This window comes from Petaurus breviceps, unplaced genomic scaffold (assembly GCF_028583685.1).
Source record: "Petaurus breviceps papuanus isolate PSGF00001 unplaced genomic scaffold, PetGlider_PUasm1.0 175, whole genome shotgun sequence".
Lineage (NCBI taxonomy): Eukaryota > Metazoa > Chordata > Mammalia > Diprotodontia > Petauridae > Petaurus > Petaurus breviceps.
Genome location: NW_027185764.1, coordinates 30,911,687 through 30,928,207, shown reverse-complemented (window position 1 = coordinate 30,928,207; position 16,521 = coordinate 30,911,687). Strand labels below are relative to the sequence as shown.

General features: G+C 38.6%; 2 protein-coding genes across 6 annotated transcripts in view; both read right to left on the bottom strand.

Moving 5' to 3' along the window:
- The window catches only part of CKMT2 (creatine kinase, mitochondrial 2), a 511,259-nt gene extending 503,232 nt beyond the window's left edge, over positions 1–8,027 (bottom strand). For both annotated transcript variants that reach the window (XM_069085032.1, XM_069085031.1), the window contains exon 1: positions 8,018–8,027. The gene's annotated coding sequence lies outside the window, so the exon portion shown is untranslated. The remainder of the gene's footprint in view (positions 1–8,017) is intronic.
- Positions 1–16,521, bottom strand: part of MSH3 (mutS homolog 3) — a 229,874-nt gene that overhangs the window by 34,450 nt on the left and 178,903 nt on the right. For all 4 annotated transcript variants that reach the window (XM_069085027.1, XM_069085028.1, XM_069085029.1 and 1 more), the window contains one exon: positions 315–472. In XM_069085027.1, the coding sequence (XP_068941128.1) occupies positions 315–472 (158 nt within the window). The remainder of the gene's footprint in view (positions 1–314; positions 473–16,521) is intronic.

Here is a 16,521-nt window from a genome sequence, read left to right as displayed (position 1 = left end):
AACTGGCTATTCTAACTCCAAGTCAGAAGGGTCATTCTTACTAGCACAGGCTAGCAGGTAATGAACTATGAAATAAACGACCTCAGACAAAGTGTTTAAAAAACTACCTCTTTCAACCTTAGTTCCCTCACATGTAAAATGAAAATGCACAATATATGAGTAATATATGAGTATAGCTCTATGATTCATGATGAAATAAGTTTTATAAGAACCAAAACATTTAAGAAAAATTTATCAGTTTAAATACTTAAATGAAAAGAAATTCAATATGATTCATTTTCAGGAATATATTAAAATGGAACCAATAATTTTACCTTGTGAAAATACCATCTACAATCCCAATTGTAGCTTCTTCTGCAGGAACATAAGAACCAATTTGTGCCATGATAGTAATCAATGCAACTTGTTTTATGTAGGAGCTCTTTCCACCCATGTTCGGTCCGGTAATTATCATTACTCTCTCAGAGTTCCCCTAGAAAATTTAATAGCAATTTAACAGATCATTCCAGAGGCATTCTTATTTAACAGGTGCAATTTATTTCATAAATTGAATTCATTATCTAAAGAGTTCTTCTCTCCACTTAAAATATGTCACCAATCATGTCATGTGGGGAACAGACAACAGTGACCTGGAGCTGTCACAGGCTGCAGTGGACTCCCACTCTGCTGACCTGAAGAATCACGTAAAGCTTCAGAATAACCACAGTATAGATCCTTTGACTGCTGCTGTGTTGGGGGAGCTAGCCCTCTCCTATCCAAGAAGAGTGGTTATAGTGCACTGACTATAAGAACTATCACAAAATAGCTTTGGGGGCTGATTTTAAAGAACCTGGTCCCTCATACAGAGGAGACAGAAGAATTGGGCTTTTGAAGAATAAGTGGCTAGTGAGGTCCCTATACCTCCTTATAGTCAGACTATTCTGTCCCATCATGTTCTAAGTCTGTATATTTCTTTTTGGGTCAGAATCTTAGATTTTGGTCCTGGGAAGAGAGTTCTGTTATCTTGCATTTCTGGGGAAAAGGAATTCCTTTGCAGATCTCTGGTTATATCTATGTGGGAATAGCAGGATCTAGAAGCACATCCTGAGCTGATGAATTTATAAGGATTTGGTTATTTTGAATGAGAGTTTTATTTTATTTTACTTTTTATTTTTTTAATTAACAAAGCATTTGTCTTCTATACTTCTTACCTTTCCTTTACCCCAAAAGAAAAACAAAACCCTTGTAACAAAAGCACATAGTTAAGCAAAGCAAATTCTCACATTGGCCACATCCAAAAATATATGTCTCATTCTGCACTGAATCCATTACCTCTCCCTTTCAGGATGCAAGAGCGATCATCATTATCTTCCCCCCATATCACTGTTGGTGACTGTACTGGTCAGTTCTTTGTTCTTTTAGAAACTCTTAACAGTGTTGTTGTTACCCATCATGTTAATTTTCGGTGTCAGTTCATACAACTCTTTCCAGCTTCCTCTCAAATTCTCCCCTTTGATGTCTTATTGCACAATAGTGTTTAATGAGAGTCAAGTCAAGTCAAGTCAAGTCAATAAACATTTATTATATGCTTACTATGTGCTAAACTCTCTGCTAAGTGCTGGGGAAATAAAGTAAGGCAAAAACAATCTCCGTCCTTAAGGCGCTTATAACTGAAATAAGGAAGACAACATGCAAGTTATTATGTATGTTTTTTAACGGGGGGGGAGGGGGGGGGGGGGGGGGAGGGACAGGGAGAGAGAGACAGAGACAGAGAGACTGTGACAGAGAGAAAAAGAGACAGACAGACAGATGTATTGGTGATAATCTTGGAGGAAGGCACTAGCATTAAAATGGCTCAGGAAAAACTGAGATTTTGGTTGAGACTTGAAGGATGCCAAGTAATCCAGGAAGCAGAGATGAGGAGGGAGAGAATGTTAAACAAAATGTTAAAAAAAAAAAACCGCTACAGAAAGATATAAATCCAAAGGAAAAATTTCAGGGCTAGGCAATTTCTTTTTCTTTCTTTCCTTCCGTTATTTTTTTTAACTTCCCATGGCACAAAAATCAGAGACAAATCTGTCAGTGATTCCCACCATGAGTTCAGTTTATTGTAAATAAAAATATAGCATGTTCCTTAAATTCCATTTTCCTCTCTGCCTTTGCTCATGGCCTAAAGAGCCATGTCTACAAGGATGTTTTGAAGACCCCTGGTTTCCTTGCCTAACAGCAAAGAGGGCAACAGGGAAAGACCCTCACAAGAGATACCTTTGTTTTGAAGATGAGTTACCAAAAGGCTATACTAACATTATGTATAGGTTGGGGGCGGGGGGGAGTGGAGCAGGGAGAAGTGATTTAGCCACACACATAGTTCCTTAATAAGGATAAAGACTTTAGGGGATAAGGATTTTATCTGTAATTTCATTAGTCGATGGAACTCTGGTGAGGAAGCCCCCTCTACCAATGCAGTGCTACACATTCTCTACCATTCATAGTCTCAGTGCGCCACCTAGAGCAATGAGAAGTGAAGTAAGTTGCCCAGGGTCATACAGCCAGGATGTATCAGAGGCAGAATTTGAACCTGGGTCTTCCTGGCTTTGAGTTCAGCTCTACTGACTATGCCATGCTGTCTCCTGCGAGGTCCTCATGTTAAGGCAAAATTGGGGGGAAATATATGAAGTAACTTAGGCTGGGTAACTATCACCACATCCTTACCAGATATTCACTCATCTGCCTCTGCTTTGCCTTTAGACTGATTAATAAGAATAGCAAGTAAAACTACATAGCCATCTGCCTATTTTAATCTCCATTCATAATTATAACCCAGCAAATGTTACAAGGGTTTATAAAATAAAATCTAAATCTTGGATGGGAATGAACTTTCTTGGCTATGGATGGCTGAGAGAGAGGCATGGGGACAGATTTTAAATATCCATCCTGGATTATTGAATACCTGACTATCCAGAACTTTTCTCCTATCTGTTATAGTGCACTAGTGGATGTGCAAAGGGAAAAGGGATTTGGACATACTAGTACAGCACTATGGGATTGAGCATGTTATAAGCATGTTATATTCAAAGAGTAAAATACTGTCCCCTTTATGGGGACATCAAAAGAATTGAGAAACTTAGATCAAACCAAATCCCCATTCTACTTTCCTATTTCCACCTCTGTCCTAGTAGTTAGAAGAATAAGACTGCTGGGAAAAGGAGAAAATGTCTTGAGAGCAGGTGCTGTGCCTTACTTATTGTTATTATTTTCCACAATGTTTCCTCTACAATGGGTACTCAAAAAATTATTGCTGGATGAATACTGAATAAAATTGTCAATCAATTCTATTTCTGGGGCAGCTGGTTAGAACAGTGAATATAGCACCAGCCCTAAAGTCAGGAGGACCTGAGTTCAAATTTGACCTCAGACACGTAACACACTTACTAGCTGTGTGACTTTGGGCAAGTCACTTAACCCCAATTGCCCCCCCCCCAAATTAACCATTTATTGGGCAGCTAGGTGGCATAGTGAATAGAGCACCAGCCCTGGAGTTAGGAGGACCTGAGTTCAAATCTGACCTCAGACACTTGACACAAAAACTAGCCGTGTAACCTTGGGCAAGTCACTTAAGCCCAACTGCCCTCCAAAAAGCAATAAATAAATAAATGATAAAAAATTTAAAAATCAATTCTATTTCTTTACAGTTATGGTAAATAGGTTAGCAGAGGAATAAGCTTAAACTAATGGCTTAACTCTGGGATGAATTTCTTGTTTCCCAATTTTATGAATAATCAAAAGTGGATTCTTTGGATCCTTTGCAAATATTTTTGATTGAAAAAAATGCCTACCAAATGTTATTAGTTTTCTGGTTTTCTAGAATACCATCTAAAATCACATTAACAGAAGAAAAAGGCACAAAAGAAAATGCGATAACATAACATAAGGGAGAATACCACACATGGAAAAGTGACAATTCAGGATATAGCTCACTGAGCTGTGGATCTAATATTCAGACAAGCTAACTGGAATGAGCATAAGCAAGGTCAAGCAAGAATTTAAGAAATAATACCAAAAAATGAGATCTTTTAGGGAAGCCGGGCCAGACAAAATGGACACTCAGACTGATCTACCTCAGCTTTGCCTATATCCTTTCTGTTTCATAAATGAATTAGTGTAAAAATATACACACCACACCAAATTTCCAAATGCTCCACAATTATGCTTCCCATTATCCCATCTTTCTATCAGTAAAAAAGAACTACAAGTGAGGAGAGAAAAAGAAAGCAGGGAATGAGTCTGAGCTAAACTTCTTAATGCCTAGAAGACCTTTCATCTCTGGGTTTTAAAATGCTTAAAGCTTTCTTGGGATTCTATAAAGTCAGGCTGTAGCTTACCCCTTGTGTATGAACTGATAGTGGCCTACTGGATAGAGAACTGGGCCTGGAGTCAGGAAGACTCATCCTGAATTCAAATCTGGCGTTGGACACTTACTAGCTGTGTGACTCTAGGCAAGTCACTTCACCCTGTTTGCCCCAGTTTCCTCATCTGTAAAATGAGCTGGAGAAGGAAATGGCAAACCACTCCAGCATCTTTGCCAAGAAAACCCAAATGGGGTCACAGATAATAGGACATGACTGAAAATGACTGAACACTACCCATGACTTGCTAGGGTCCAGATCATCTTACTGGTAAGTCAAGTCAACAAGCATTTATTAAGTATGCTAAGCTCTGGGGATACAAAAAAAAAAGGCAAAAGACAATCCCTATTCTTAAGGAACTCATAAGGGGAGACAACACACAAACCACCATGTACACATGAGATATACACAGGATAAAATGGAGATAATCAAGAGAAGGAACGCACTAGCATTAAGAGAGATCAAGAAGGAGTGCTTGTAAAAGTACAATTTTAGCTGGGATTTGAAGGAAACCAGAGGGTAGAGACGAAGAGAGAGTATAAGGAGACATCTTAGGAGATGCAACATGGCATAAAGGATGGAATGCTAGATGCAAAGAATGGAAGACCTGGGTTCCCAGATCCCACCTCTTCTATGTGACCCTGGGTCAGTCACTTAATCTCTATGGGCAACTCAGGACAGCCAATGAAAGTACATGGAGTGAAAGATGACTAGAAAGCTAAGAAGGGGCCAGGTTAGGAAACAGCTTTAAATGCCACAAGATTTTACATTTGATCCAGGAGGTAATAATAATAATGATAGCTAGTGTTATATCATACCTAATATGTGGTAAGTATCATACTAAGTACAATAAATATTTTTCATTTGATCCTTATAACAACCCCAGGAGGTAGGTGCTATTATTATCCCCATCTTACAGATGAGAAAACCAAATCAAACAGAAATTAAGGGGCTTGTTCTAAATCACACAACCAGTTAGTGTCGGAGGAGGGATATGAATTCAAGTCTTCCTGATACCTGGCCCAGCACTCTATTCACTGGGCCACCATGCTGCCTCTGGAGTTTACTGAACACAGAGGGTCGGAGGGGGTGGGCAGGGGTAACACAGTCAGATCCATGTTTTAGGAAGATTAATTTTACCACTGAAAGAAGGATGGAATGGAGTGAGGAAAGACTTGAGGCAGGCAGAACCATCAGAGGGAGACTACAATCATCCAGGGACAAGGTGCTGAGGGCCTGCACCAGGGTGATGTCGATATTAGAGAAGAGAAAGGGGTGTATGCACCAGGAGTTAAGAAGGTGAAATTAATAGGAAAAAGATTGGATGTGGAGAGTTCAAGAGTGTGAAGAGTTGAGGAAGACACCTAGGCTGTGAACTAGGCTGTGAACTTGGGGAACTGGAAGAAGAGAGGAGTCCTTGGCAAATGCAATTTCCTGACTCACAGTTCATGTCATGAGAAAACATTTCATTGGTCAGTTCCTTCAGTGTGGAAAGGATTATTGTAATGAGTTAATTTTTTTCATGTTGGTTTCCCACAAAATAACATTAGAAAGAAAAAACAAAAAAGGTTAAGTAAACTGACTTCCAGTTTAAAAAAAAGAAGGGACCTCAAATGCCAAGCTCAGCAACATCTGGGAAAAGGCAAAAGTAAATAGAGCTCAAGGAAAACTGAGGAATTACAGCAAAAGGAATCCAAAAACAAAAATTATTTTTTTTTCTGGCAGAATGTTAATAGTAAACATAAACCTCATTTATGGCACTAGTGTATGGTATTGGCATGAATAGAAATGCTGTTTTCTGGATGTTAATTTTATCTCACAGGCAAGGAAAGAAAAAAGGATAAGAGAACTGATGGGGTACCTGGGGTCTAGGTCAATTTGTGAAACCAACTTGTGAAACCAGTCTGTGAAATTGTAACTGCAATTTGTATTGTAAAATTGTTATCTGTAAAATTCCTTTCCCAACCTCCGACTCTGCCCCTTCCCCCTATCCACACTAGGCCTAGGCAACACCTTGGGAATCCTTTGTTCTTACTTAATCCCTCATGTCTCCTCTGGTCTGGCCCAAATCCTCATGTCTCCTCCGGCTTGGCCCAAATCTTATCTAAACTATCTATGCATTGAGGTCCCTTCCCTCCGGTCAGCCCAGACAATGGCAGCCTTACCCTTTAAAAGTAAAAGCATGTACCCCTCTCACTCACAGGTCCCCTAAAGGACTCTTGCCTGCTTCTTATGGAAGTATAACAATAAACTTCTACAACTCTCACTCCAATTAAGCCTGAGACCTTGAATTCTTTCCAGATGATATTGCAGGTTTTCTGGTCTTGGATAAGATCAGAATATCTGCTGAACCTTTTGGGATCCCGTTTACCCCCCATCAGAACTACCCAGAGATAATATCCTACCCTACAAGTCTCAGTATCTCTGTGTGTCTCTCTCTCAAGTTCAATGAACTTTTATTTTCATCTTCAACTTCAGAAACTGCTGTTTTGTAAAGCTGTCCTGGGGTAGAGGTCTAAGCATTTTGCTCCTCTGGTCAAAACTATTCAGCAGCTCTTTATTGCCTCAGACTTTGATTTGACACCTTCCACAGTGGGATTCCCTTTACCACTCCAGCTTTATTTCCCATTAATTCTTTTCACACACCATATGCTCCAGTCAAACTGGACTTGAAGCTGTTCTTGGTTCCTGGCATTCCATGTCTTGCCTCCGTGAGTCTGCAGAAACTGCTTGGAATGCCTTCCGGTTTCTTCTTAACTTCCTAAGATTCTTTATCCTCTTTCAAGGCTTGGCTCAGCTGTCACTCACTCCAAGAAGCTTCCCCTGATTCCCTCAGCTGGTAATGCTTTCTCTCTAAATTATCTGTAAACATCTTAGGTGCAACATGGCATAAAGGATGGAATGCTGGATGCAAAATCAGGAAGACCTGGGTTCCCAGGTCCCACCTCTTCTATGTGACCCTGGGTCAGTCACTTAATCTCTATGGGCAACTCTGAGACTATAAGGCTCAGAAATGGTCCCTACTCGTTTAAGTAGGAGAAATTTCCTTACCTAAGAGTTCCCTACACAAATGAAATCAAAGGTCTAGTACCTACCCCTATATATATATATATATATATATATATGTATATATATATATACATATATATATATACACACACACATATAAAACATATAACATATATAATATATGCAATATATATAATAATACTTCATCCCCTCCCCAAATCTCAGTATAATGAAGGCAGAAAAAGTGTTTTATTTTTGTCTTTATACATGGGAGATACTCAAGAAATGTTTGCTGACCTAGGTTTAATCGCAGAATCAGCCTTAAAACATATTCTTTAGAGAGGAAGTTTGACTAGCTTTTCCCCATTCTCTTTTCTCCCCTGCCATGTGAATGGACTCTGCGGATTTTATCCTGTCATCTAATCACTGACAGAGCCTTCTGAGGACATTCCAAGACAGACACGCAGAGTGGTGGTCATCTTGGAAAAACTTGGATGACATTTCAAGAGAGAGTCTAGTGGTTTTGACTGGATGGATGTTCCATATTAACTTTTTACAGAGATGGGTGATAGATGTGGGAGTTAACCTTTTTGTTTGAGCTGTCTTGAGTTTATAATGTTATGCCCCATGTACAAGACCATTTTTCCCTATAAATACTTGTAGTGTTATTTTTGTTTGTTTCATTTTTATCCCTTTTTCTGGTTGTAAAGAAAAAAAAGCAAATGTTTTCTCATGGTTCCTGCTTTAGAAGCCTGTCTTAGGACACATTAAAAGAGCCCAACACATTCTTTGGGTATTGTATTTTTTTAATATACTAGTCCACAAGGATCATGAAAATGTAAATTATTTTAAAGGATTCTAAGTAACTTGGCATGACATACATTAATTCTCTGCAACAAGTTACATATATACACACACAAACTTTTAAAAACTTAACTGGTAAATAAGAGCTGTCCATTAGTATACAGAGCCACAGAATCTCAAAGTTGAAATAGACCTCAGAGGCATATACTGGGCCACACCTGAATCAGAACCCCTTCTATCTTCAGACACAGGAGGTTGCTCTGGAACCTGTTTCTATGAGATCTTTAGGATGAAGTGTTGTGTCCTCTGAAGCATCCTATTTCACTTCTGGTTAGCTCTCATTGTTAGAGCGTTTTTATCCTACATCAACTATAATTTTGTCTATTTGCAAATGTTACTCATTCTTAGTCCCTTTGTGACCAAACAAAATAAACCTAATCCTTCCCATACATGCTAACCCTTCAAATACTTGAAGACAGCTACCCTGTCTGCACTAAGTCTTTATAAGGAATAAAGGAGCTTCCCCAACCAGCTACAGCAAGAAGTGCTAAGGCTGCTCAAGAGACCCTTTGTTATTCTGAGTAAGATCAGTAGTAATGGCATAAAGTCCCTTTTCCCATTGATGGGGAATCTGAATAGCAACTAGCTGCCAGTTCCCAAAAGTCTTCCCTCAAATGCACTAGCATAAAGCATCAGCACCAGTCCCTAAGTCCAGGCTCTTCACTCCCTTTCTCCAATGCTTGGTCCTTCTAGACCCAGATAAGAACTCTATAAATCCCACCAGACTTTAGTAGTTTGGTGGGGAGAAGGTGCCTCATTGCTCCTATAGACCTGTTTTCATTATTCTCCCTGACTGCCCTGCATTTTGTGAGTATGTCCCCTCAATAAAGGTGACTTCCTTTACTGAAGTGTAGCAAAAGTGTAGCAAAAGCAACCCTTTGACCATGCTAAACACTCTCAATCCCTTTTACAGATCCTCATAGCAAAAACCAAAGGTCCTTCACCATCCTGGTTGCCCTCATCTAAACACTCTCAGTGTCCCTTTAAAATGTGGCATCTAGAACAGAAGACAGTGTTCCAAATGAGGTATAAGCAGGGAAGATCATGGCAAGACTATCATCCCTCTCAAATCCTAGACACTAAACATTCTCTAATGTAGCCTAATGCAGCCTAAGAATGAACAGTTGTCTTAGCTGCCATCTCACACTGCTTTGTGGGCTGTTGAATGGGATGGCTCCTAAGGTGCATTCCAACTCTTAAGATTCTGTGATTGGTGACCAGTTGAAAGATAGGTGGCACATGTGATTAATCTATACCTAGTGGTACACGAGACCTTGAATTTTTTGCAATTAAAAAAAGGACTAATTTCTCATTTTTTTTTAACGTACTTAAAATAAACACAGAAACTGAAGTAGTAAAAAAATAGAAAGATTCACAAGTTCAACTAAGAAGAATGGAAAATAGCTCTAATATCTTTTTTCAAATATACCTCCCTCTCATGCTTGTCCTTTAATATGTCAAAATGATAGGTCTATACATACCACCTCAACTGTTTTTGCCTCATGTTAGATAAAATCCCTACAACACTGAGAGCCTTTGATCAGGGAAACAGCGACAACTAAATATCCAAGTTGTCTACATGCTTTTCTGTCAATCCTTCTAAAACACAAAATTTGAGAGGAAGCTTCAGAATAATAAGAAAAAAGCCTTCAATTTCAAAAAGTCTCAGCTCTGTAGGGAAGATAGGTGAGGGTCAATGGTGATCTCTTAACCCAATGTATCAGAAAACAAACATTACAGTGTAAATAATTGTGTCTTCTCTCCAGGTGATGGGACCCATTGTTGGAAGCTGACAGACAACAGTGCTATCTATTCATATACATAATACAACTGCAAAACATGACCAGGTCACTAAAAATAAAAATACTGAAATAAACAGAAAACATAAAAAACACATGAAGAATAAGAACTCACAATCTGGAAAAATACAAGCAGAAAAAGAAATATCCTCAAAAAACTTTAAAGGAGGGGAGACAAATAAACTAATGAGTCCTTCCAAAGTAAGAGGTCCTATCTTAATTTCACAAGGTCAAATATAGAAAATAATTAGGGAAAAATTACAGAAACATCCTAGTTCATTTAAATATAAATCCGGATGGAAATCTGCATAAGCAAAGAAAAAATTACAGTGAATAAAAGAGGCTGAGGTGGAACAGTTCTAGTCTCTGCCACTAACTAGTCATGTGACCTTGGGTGAGGAAATTAATCTATGATCTCACTTTCTTCATCTAAATAGAGGAGATTGGACGAGGTGAATTCTAGATTTAAGTCCTATGATCTGAGACTAAAAATATGGGTCCACAGATGGAATGGCTCAAGGATTTAAGCACAGGGAACAACTGTATTTCAGGACCAAACTTGCCTAGGAGTAAACATATACCAAAGGAGGAAACTTTGGAACTCATCTCTATGAGAACTCTCAGAACAGTAGACTTGGAGTCAGCCGAAACCCTTGCTGATGGAAGGAGACTCCTTAGACTTACTGTGGGTTGGACTAGTTCAGAGAGAATATATTCGGTAAGTCAGTCAACAAGCATTTATTAAGGGGTGACTTTTAGCCAGACGCTGCACTAAGCCCCAGCATGAGGTGATTGAGGACTTGGAACAGAATGGAAGTTGTAATTAAAAAAGGATCATATACAGGAGATGCTGTGATGGCAGAAATCACAAGACTTGGCAACTGACTGGATATGTTGCATTTGAGAAGCCCAGGGGACACTCAATTCAGCCAGGACTTGGCTATGAGCATGGAGAGAACTGATTATGTCCAAAATCTAGAAGCTGAAAGATGACCAAATTGCTGCCTTTCCAAATGAGCCCTAATACCTTTTCTGTGGTTGCCGCTGAGTGTTGCCTGAGGTACTAAGAATTTAAATGACTTACCTGGGGAGACAAAGACAGTATATGCCAGAAGCAGGATCTAAGTCTTCAGGGCTGGGGAACTTGCGGACTCAGGATTTATTCTGTGAAGTTTGGCTTTAGTCAAAGAGCTGCACTTAAGGACTTACAGGGCCACATGTGGCCTCAAGACTGCAGGTTCCCCACCCCTGGTCTGGGTATTACTGGATTTAAGGCCAACTCTCTAGCCACCATAAAATGCAGAAAAATTTCCAGTCTCCATTGGCAGATGTAGCCTTCTCCATGAGACTTCCCAGTATTCATGAATCACACAACTGGACCAAAACTTGCCTTCAAAAACTTCCCTCCTAATAGAAGCAAATCCTTACATTTTTAGTTGCTTCAGATAATAAATTCCAAAAAGAAACAGAACAATTCTTCAATTTCAGTCTCAATAAAAATGTCTGTGTGAAGAACATAAGATCATAGATCTAGAACAGAGGCCATCTAGTCCAACCCCTCAGCATACAGAAGAGGAAAACAAGGCCCAGGTAACTTGGTCATGTATTTAAGTGGGATGAGATACAGTATTACTTCTATCCTAGGCTGCTTCCCCATGTATAGATGGTCTTAGCCAATGTTCAGAGGACATTTCAAGATTCATGTGCCTAGCCTAAGAATATTCTACCTCTTATAATTTAGAAGATAATATTTCACTCTCTCTAGAATTAACTGGGAACCTTGAAGTGTAGAAGGAGATAGTATATAAGACTCCTCCACAGCTCCTATGAAAACATAAACAACTCAAAAAATAAAGTTCATTCAACATCTAATCTTCATATATTCTTATGCCAAGGATGAGAAACTCTTCATGACTGGAAGATAAATTTAATAAACCAAACTTAAGAAAGTCTTTAAAATAGAATCATTTCTTTAAAGCTAACACTGATATCTTCAACAGGTTTTGGTAATGGCATTCTCTAACTCCTTAATGCTGGACAACACCAAAATTAAACGATGTAAAAAACAATTAAATGATATAGAGAAGAACAGGAGACCACAAATGGACAGTTTTAGTTATTACTAAAGATAGAAAAACCATAGGAAGGTCTCCAAAGTGCTGGTGGGTTTTCTATGAAAAAACATAGGTACGAACACCACAAGAAGGGAGACTACAATGGGCATCTATGAAATAACTACCAACAATGAAATCACATATCTATGAAGGTATCAAAAAAGTGAAGTCTCAGCTCAAAAGTTAAGTTTGTGATTGACAGAAACCAAAAAAGAATCTGAAGGATGACCAAAATTTTCTCCATCACAAATTAATATGGTAGTACTTATTATATTACTTATACTTAGAATTCAAAATATTCTATATACATGAAAGACTTCAAAACTGTCAATTAAGAAATATATTACTGACTATAATCCACATGCTACTGTCTTTCAAGAAAACAATACTGCCCTATATACTCGAAGAACAATGGCAGCCTTCAGGAAACTCAAAAAGTTACAATAGTCTAGGAGATCTGTGCAAAGTTTGTTTATTAAACACTTAGTTCTAGGAAACCTGAATAACATAAATAACAAGTTCTAGTAATATTATCAAAATAAATGTATCTAAAATCAGCATATTTAATGAAAATATTCAATCAGATTTAATAAAAACTTATTAAGTATTAAGGAGGACAAGCAAAGTTCAGATAAGACATGGTTCCTGGCTCTCTTGTGGTAGCAGAAAATAGGTGATTTTCTGTCATTTCAGTCACTAAGGTTCTTCAACTCTTCATTCCTTCTTACCCCATAAGTTCAATCAATTTCCAAGTATTACAGATTGTCCTTCCACAACATGTCATGTTCTTTCCGCTCACAGAGCCACCACCCTTGCTCAGGCCCTCATCACCTCTCAGATTCACTGTTTCAACAGCCTCCTAATTGTTCACTTCACTTTGGGTCTCTCCACTCCCCAACCCATTCTCTACACAACTGCCAGGTCTTTCTATGACACTCTTTTGCTCAAGAAGTTCAAGTGCCTCCCTAAAGCCCTAAGAATCAAATACAAATTGCTCTGTTTAACATTTAAAGCCCTTCACAATCTGGTTCCAGACTATTTTTCCTGGTTTATTATCAGTTAGTAATAATGAAGTACTCTATGCTCTGGCAAAACTGTCCTGTACCCAGTATGTGAATCTCCAATTCCTTCTCTGTGCCTTTGTATAGGTTCTCCCTGCTTGACCGCAGCCACTCCCTCTTCATCTCTAAGAATCTCTAGCTTCCTTCAAGACTGAGATCAAATCTCACCTCCTACACAACGCTATCCTAACACCCCCCCACCCACCCCGTTGCTAGTGCTTTCAGTCCCTGAAAATATCTTTTACTGACTTACATTTTTTGCACTTACTAGTTTAAATGCATGTTGTCCTCCCCCAACAGAAGGTAAGAACCTTGAGGGTAGGGACTGCTACATTTTTGTCTTTGTATCTCCAGTACCTAGAACGATACCCGACACAGTCATGTGAATAATTATCTCATCTGAATACTACAGAAACAAAGCAGGCAGAGAAATTACTGTCATGGCTTTATTTGAAGAAAACGTCTATGCCTTCTTTGATGACCAAACAACTTTCACTTCTGAAAGCATTTTCTAGGGGCTGGATGGAGTGTGGAGATAGACCAAAGGTTTACTGGTTAAAGTAAATTCCAAAAAATAAATAAATAAAAGTAAACTCCAAAATATCATAAGAAAACCACTGATGAGAAGCAAAACCAATTGTATGATTAATACTTTGAGGACATTATATGGTGACTTGATCAGGAAACTAAATTACTGGGAATTGCTATAAATGGATGATTTCCTAGATCAACCATTAGTTGAAGCTAATCCTTTAAAAAATTTCAATCAGTTTTCTAAGGGTAGAAGAAGAGAACCCAACAATAAAATTATAGAAGTGAACACACAAATCAGAATTTCACAATGTAAAATACAACAAAGAGAAAAGGCTCCACTAAAGTGGTCCTAAATCTGCTGAAAAGAAATGACCATAAGTTGACTGTAAAAAATTATTTTAATTTGACAAGTACACATATTGACACACACGTATATTTTAAAACCCATCATGGCAGAACTATTTTTATAACAGCTGCAAACTGTTGAAAAGCACCGAGGTTTCAAAGCCTTTTGTGCACTGATAATGTCAGTCAGTGACAATGTTCTTCAACAGAATGAATAGCAACAGCCTCCTCCAGACATGCTGTCAGCCTGCAAACAGAAGGGCAGGACTGAGCTGAGGGGGCTGCACAGGCTGCAGAGCAGAAGCTAGGAGGATATAGTTCAAATACCCCCAGAGCCAGGAGTGAGGACTGCCACTTGGGTCATTCCCCAAAGACTAGCTATGTATGTAGTAGATGCTTAGTAAATATTTGTTGAATGTGTGGATCTGATTTCTTCTTGAAATATTTGTTGAAAGAATGAATGAATGGTTCTTGTTTCTATTAGAGGGGAAAATAGACAAATACTTTCTACTTGCAAATTTCCTTATACACTTCAGGAAAAAAAATTGTATTCTCTAAATAGTTTTTTCTTTTAATTTGAACTTGAACTTTTTTTTTTGACAAATATTCATTGAGCCATAAAGCATTATGTAAGACATAATACTAGATGACAGAGACAGAGAGAAAAAAGAAGAGCTTTGATATGGGGATGGGGAAAGGAAAAAATGACCATATACAGAAGTATAAGATTGCTGTTCAAGAAAATTATAATGTAGTTGAGATAAAGTATAAGTATAGATAAGTATAGAAATCACAGCTTTAAGGGATCTGTAGCATAAGAGGCATAATCAAAGTGTTATAAGAAGTCATCAGGAAAGGGTTCACGAAAGAGATGTCATCTAAACCAGGCCTTGAAAGATGTAATTACACCCTGGGGGTAGGCAGGGATTCTAAGTTGATGGGAGAGGATGGAATGAGCAGGATGGCAGAATGATTTTGAAAAGCATCAGATTTCATTTTGGAGGAGTATGTATATTTCCCAACTTCATTCCACAGTTTGTGTTGCCATGAACATAGCAATTATGTGACAAAATACCTTTCTTTCCAAGCCAGTGGAAGCAGCCTGTCTAATCATTGTCAGAATGTAAGGACAACAATCATATCAATTTTATATTTGCATTCCCAGAATTTTGAACAATGCCTAGCACATAGTAGGCGCTTGACAAATGCTAGATTGATTACCTACAAAAGATTTTCTTCTTTTGCTGGGTTTTATTGCCTCACCAGTAACTGGGTGCCTAAGAAAGAAGTGACAGGAAAAAAGGGACTACAGCTGCACTGCTGCAGAAAGCCATGATGCCTGGACTGATTAATATCCCCTGGAACTTGGAACAGAGTCATGTGGTTGGCATAAGGATATTACCAACAATGAAGAGAAGTGACATAAAAGATATAATCCAAGAGATGTGTAATTGGAAAATCTCTACACACAGAAATAAGCGAAGTGACAAATGGGCATCTGGAGTGCCGCACTGGCATGCCTATGCTAAGAGTACCAGAGGAAGGTGTATAGCGTATTGAGGGGAGAAGGGATGGATGGTTTGCGATCTGCAAGGCTCATATTCATAAGCTTAGGAACTGAGTGAAGCAATCAAGTATTACCATAGCCAAGCACATGATAGGTATCTTATACATGTTTGATAGGTTTTACTTTGGAGCACACAAAACCTTTAATATATCATAAAAAGGCAGTGATGGCCAAAAGTTTTTTTTACTTTGATAAAAGGGAAAGTTGGACTAGACCTGTGATGTCATTGTTTTTAGCAAATTTCCTCCACTAAGATGGACTAGCTATTTGTCTCTAATTTATATAGACATAGACAGCTGGATGGCAGCACTGTAAGGGAATAAGTGACATACCTGTGTTCACACAGCTACGATGTGCCTGAGGCAGGATCTGAATCCAGCTATTCCTGGCTCCAAGACTTGTTCTCTACTCACTCACTACACAGCAGCAATTCAAATAGCTTGTATAAATGACCACAAATGGTCTCAAAGCCAAATTTACTCAGAAAGATATAGGAAGGAGAGAGTGAGAGATGGAAGGAGTGCTTACAGTACCTTACTATAAAACTTAGGTTTATATTACACAATAGTATACATGTTATTTCTGAATTTCTAAACTTCTGTGTTGTCTGCAGCTTCCACAAAACTCCCCCCAATTTAATTTCTTATGCCAACCCATGATATATTGAAACTGTGATGGGGAAAGTGGCAATTTGGAAGGGATAACTATATATCACTTTTGTGTCCCTTCCCCAAGCAGTTTCTTACATATAAATGGAAGACTCAGTTGCCCTTTCTAACATTAGGGAAGGTACTGACATCTTAAGTCTGCCATCTCTAGGATTCCACTGTTGACACTACCCTC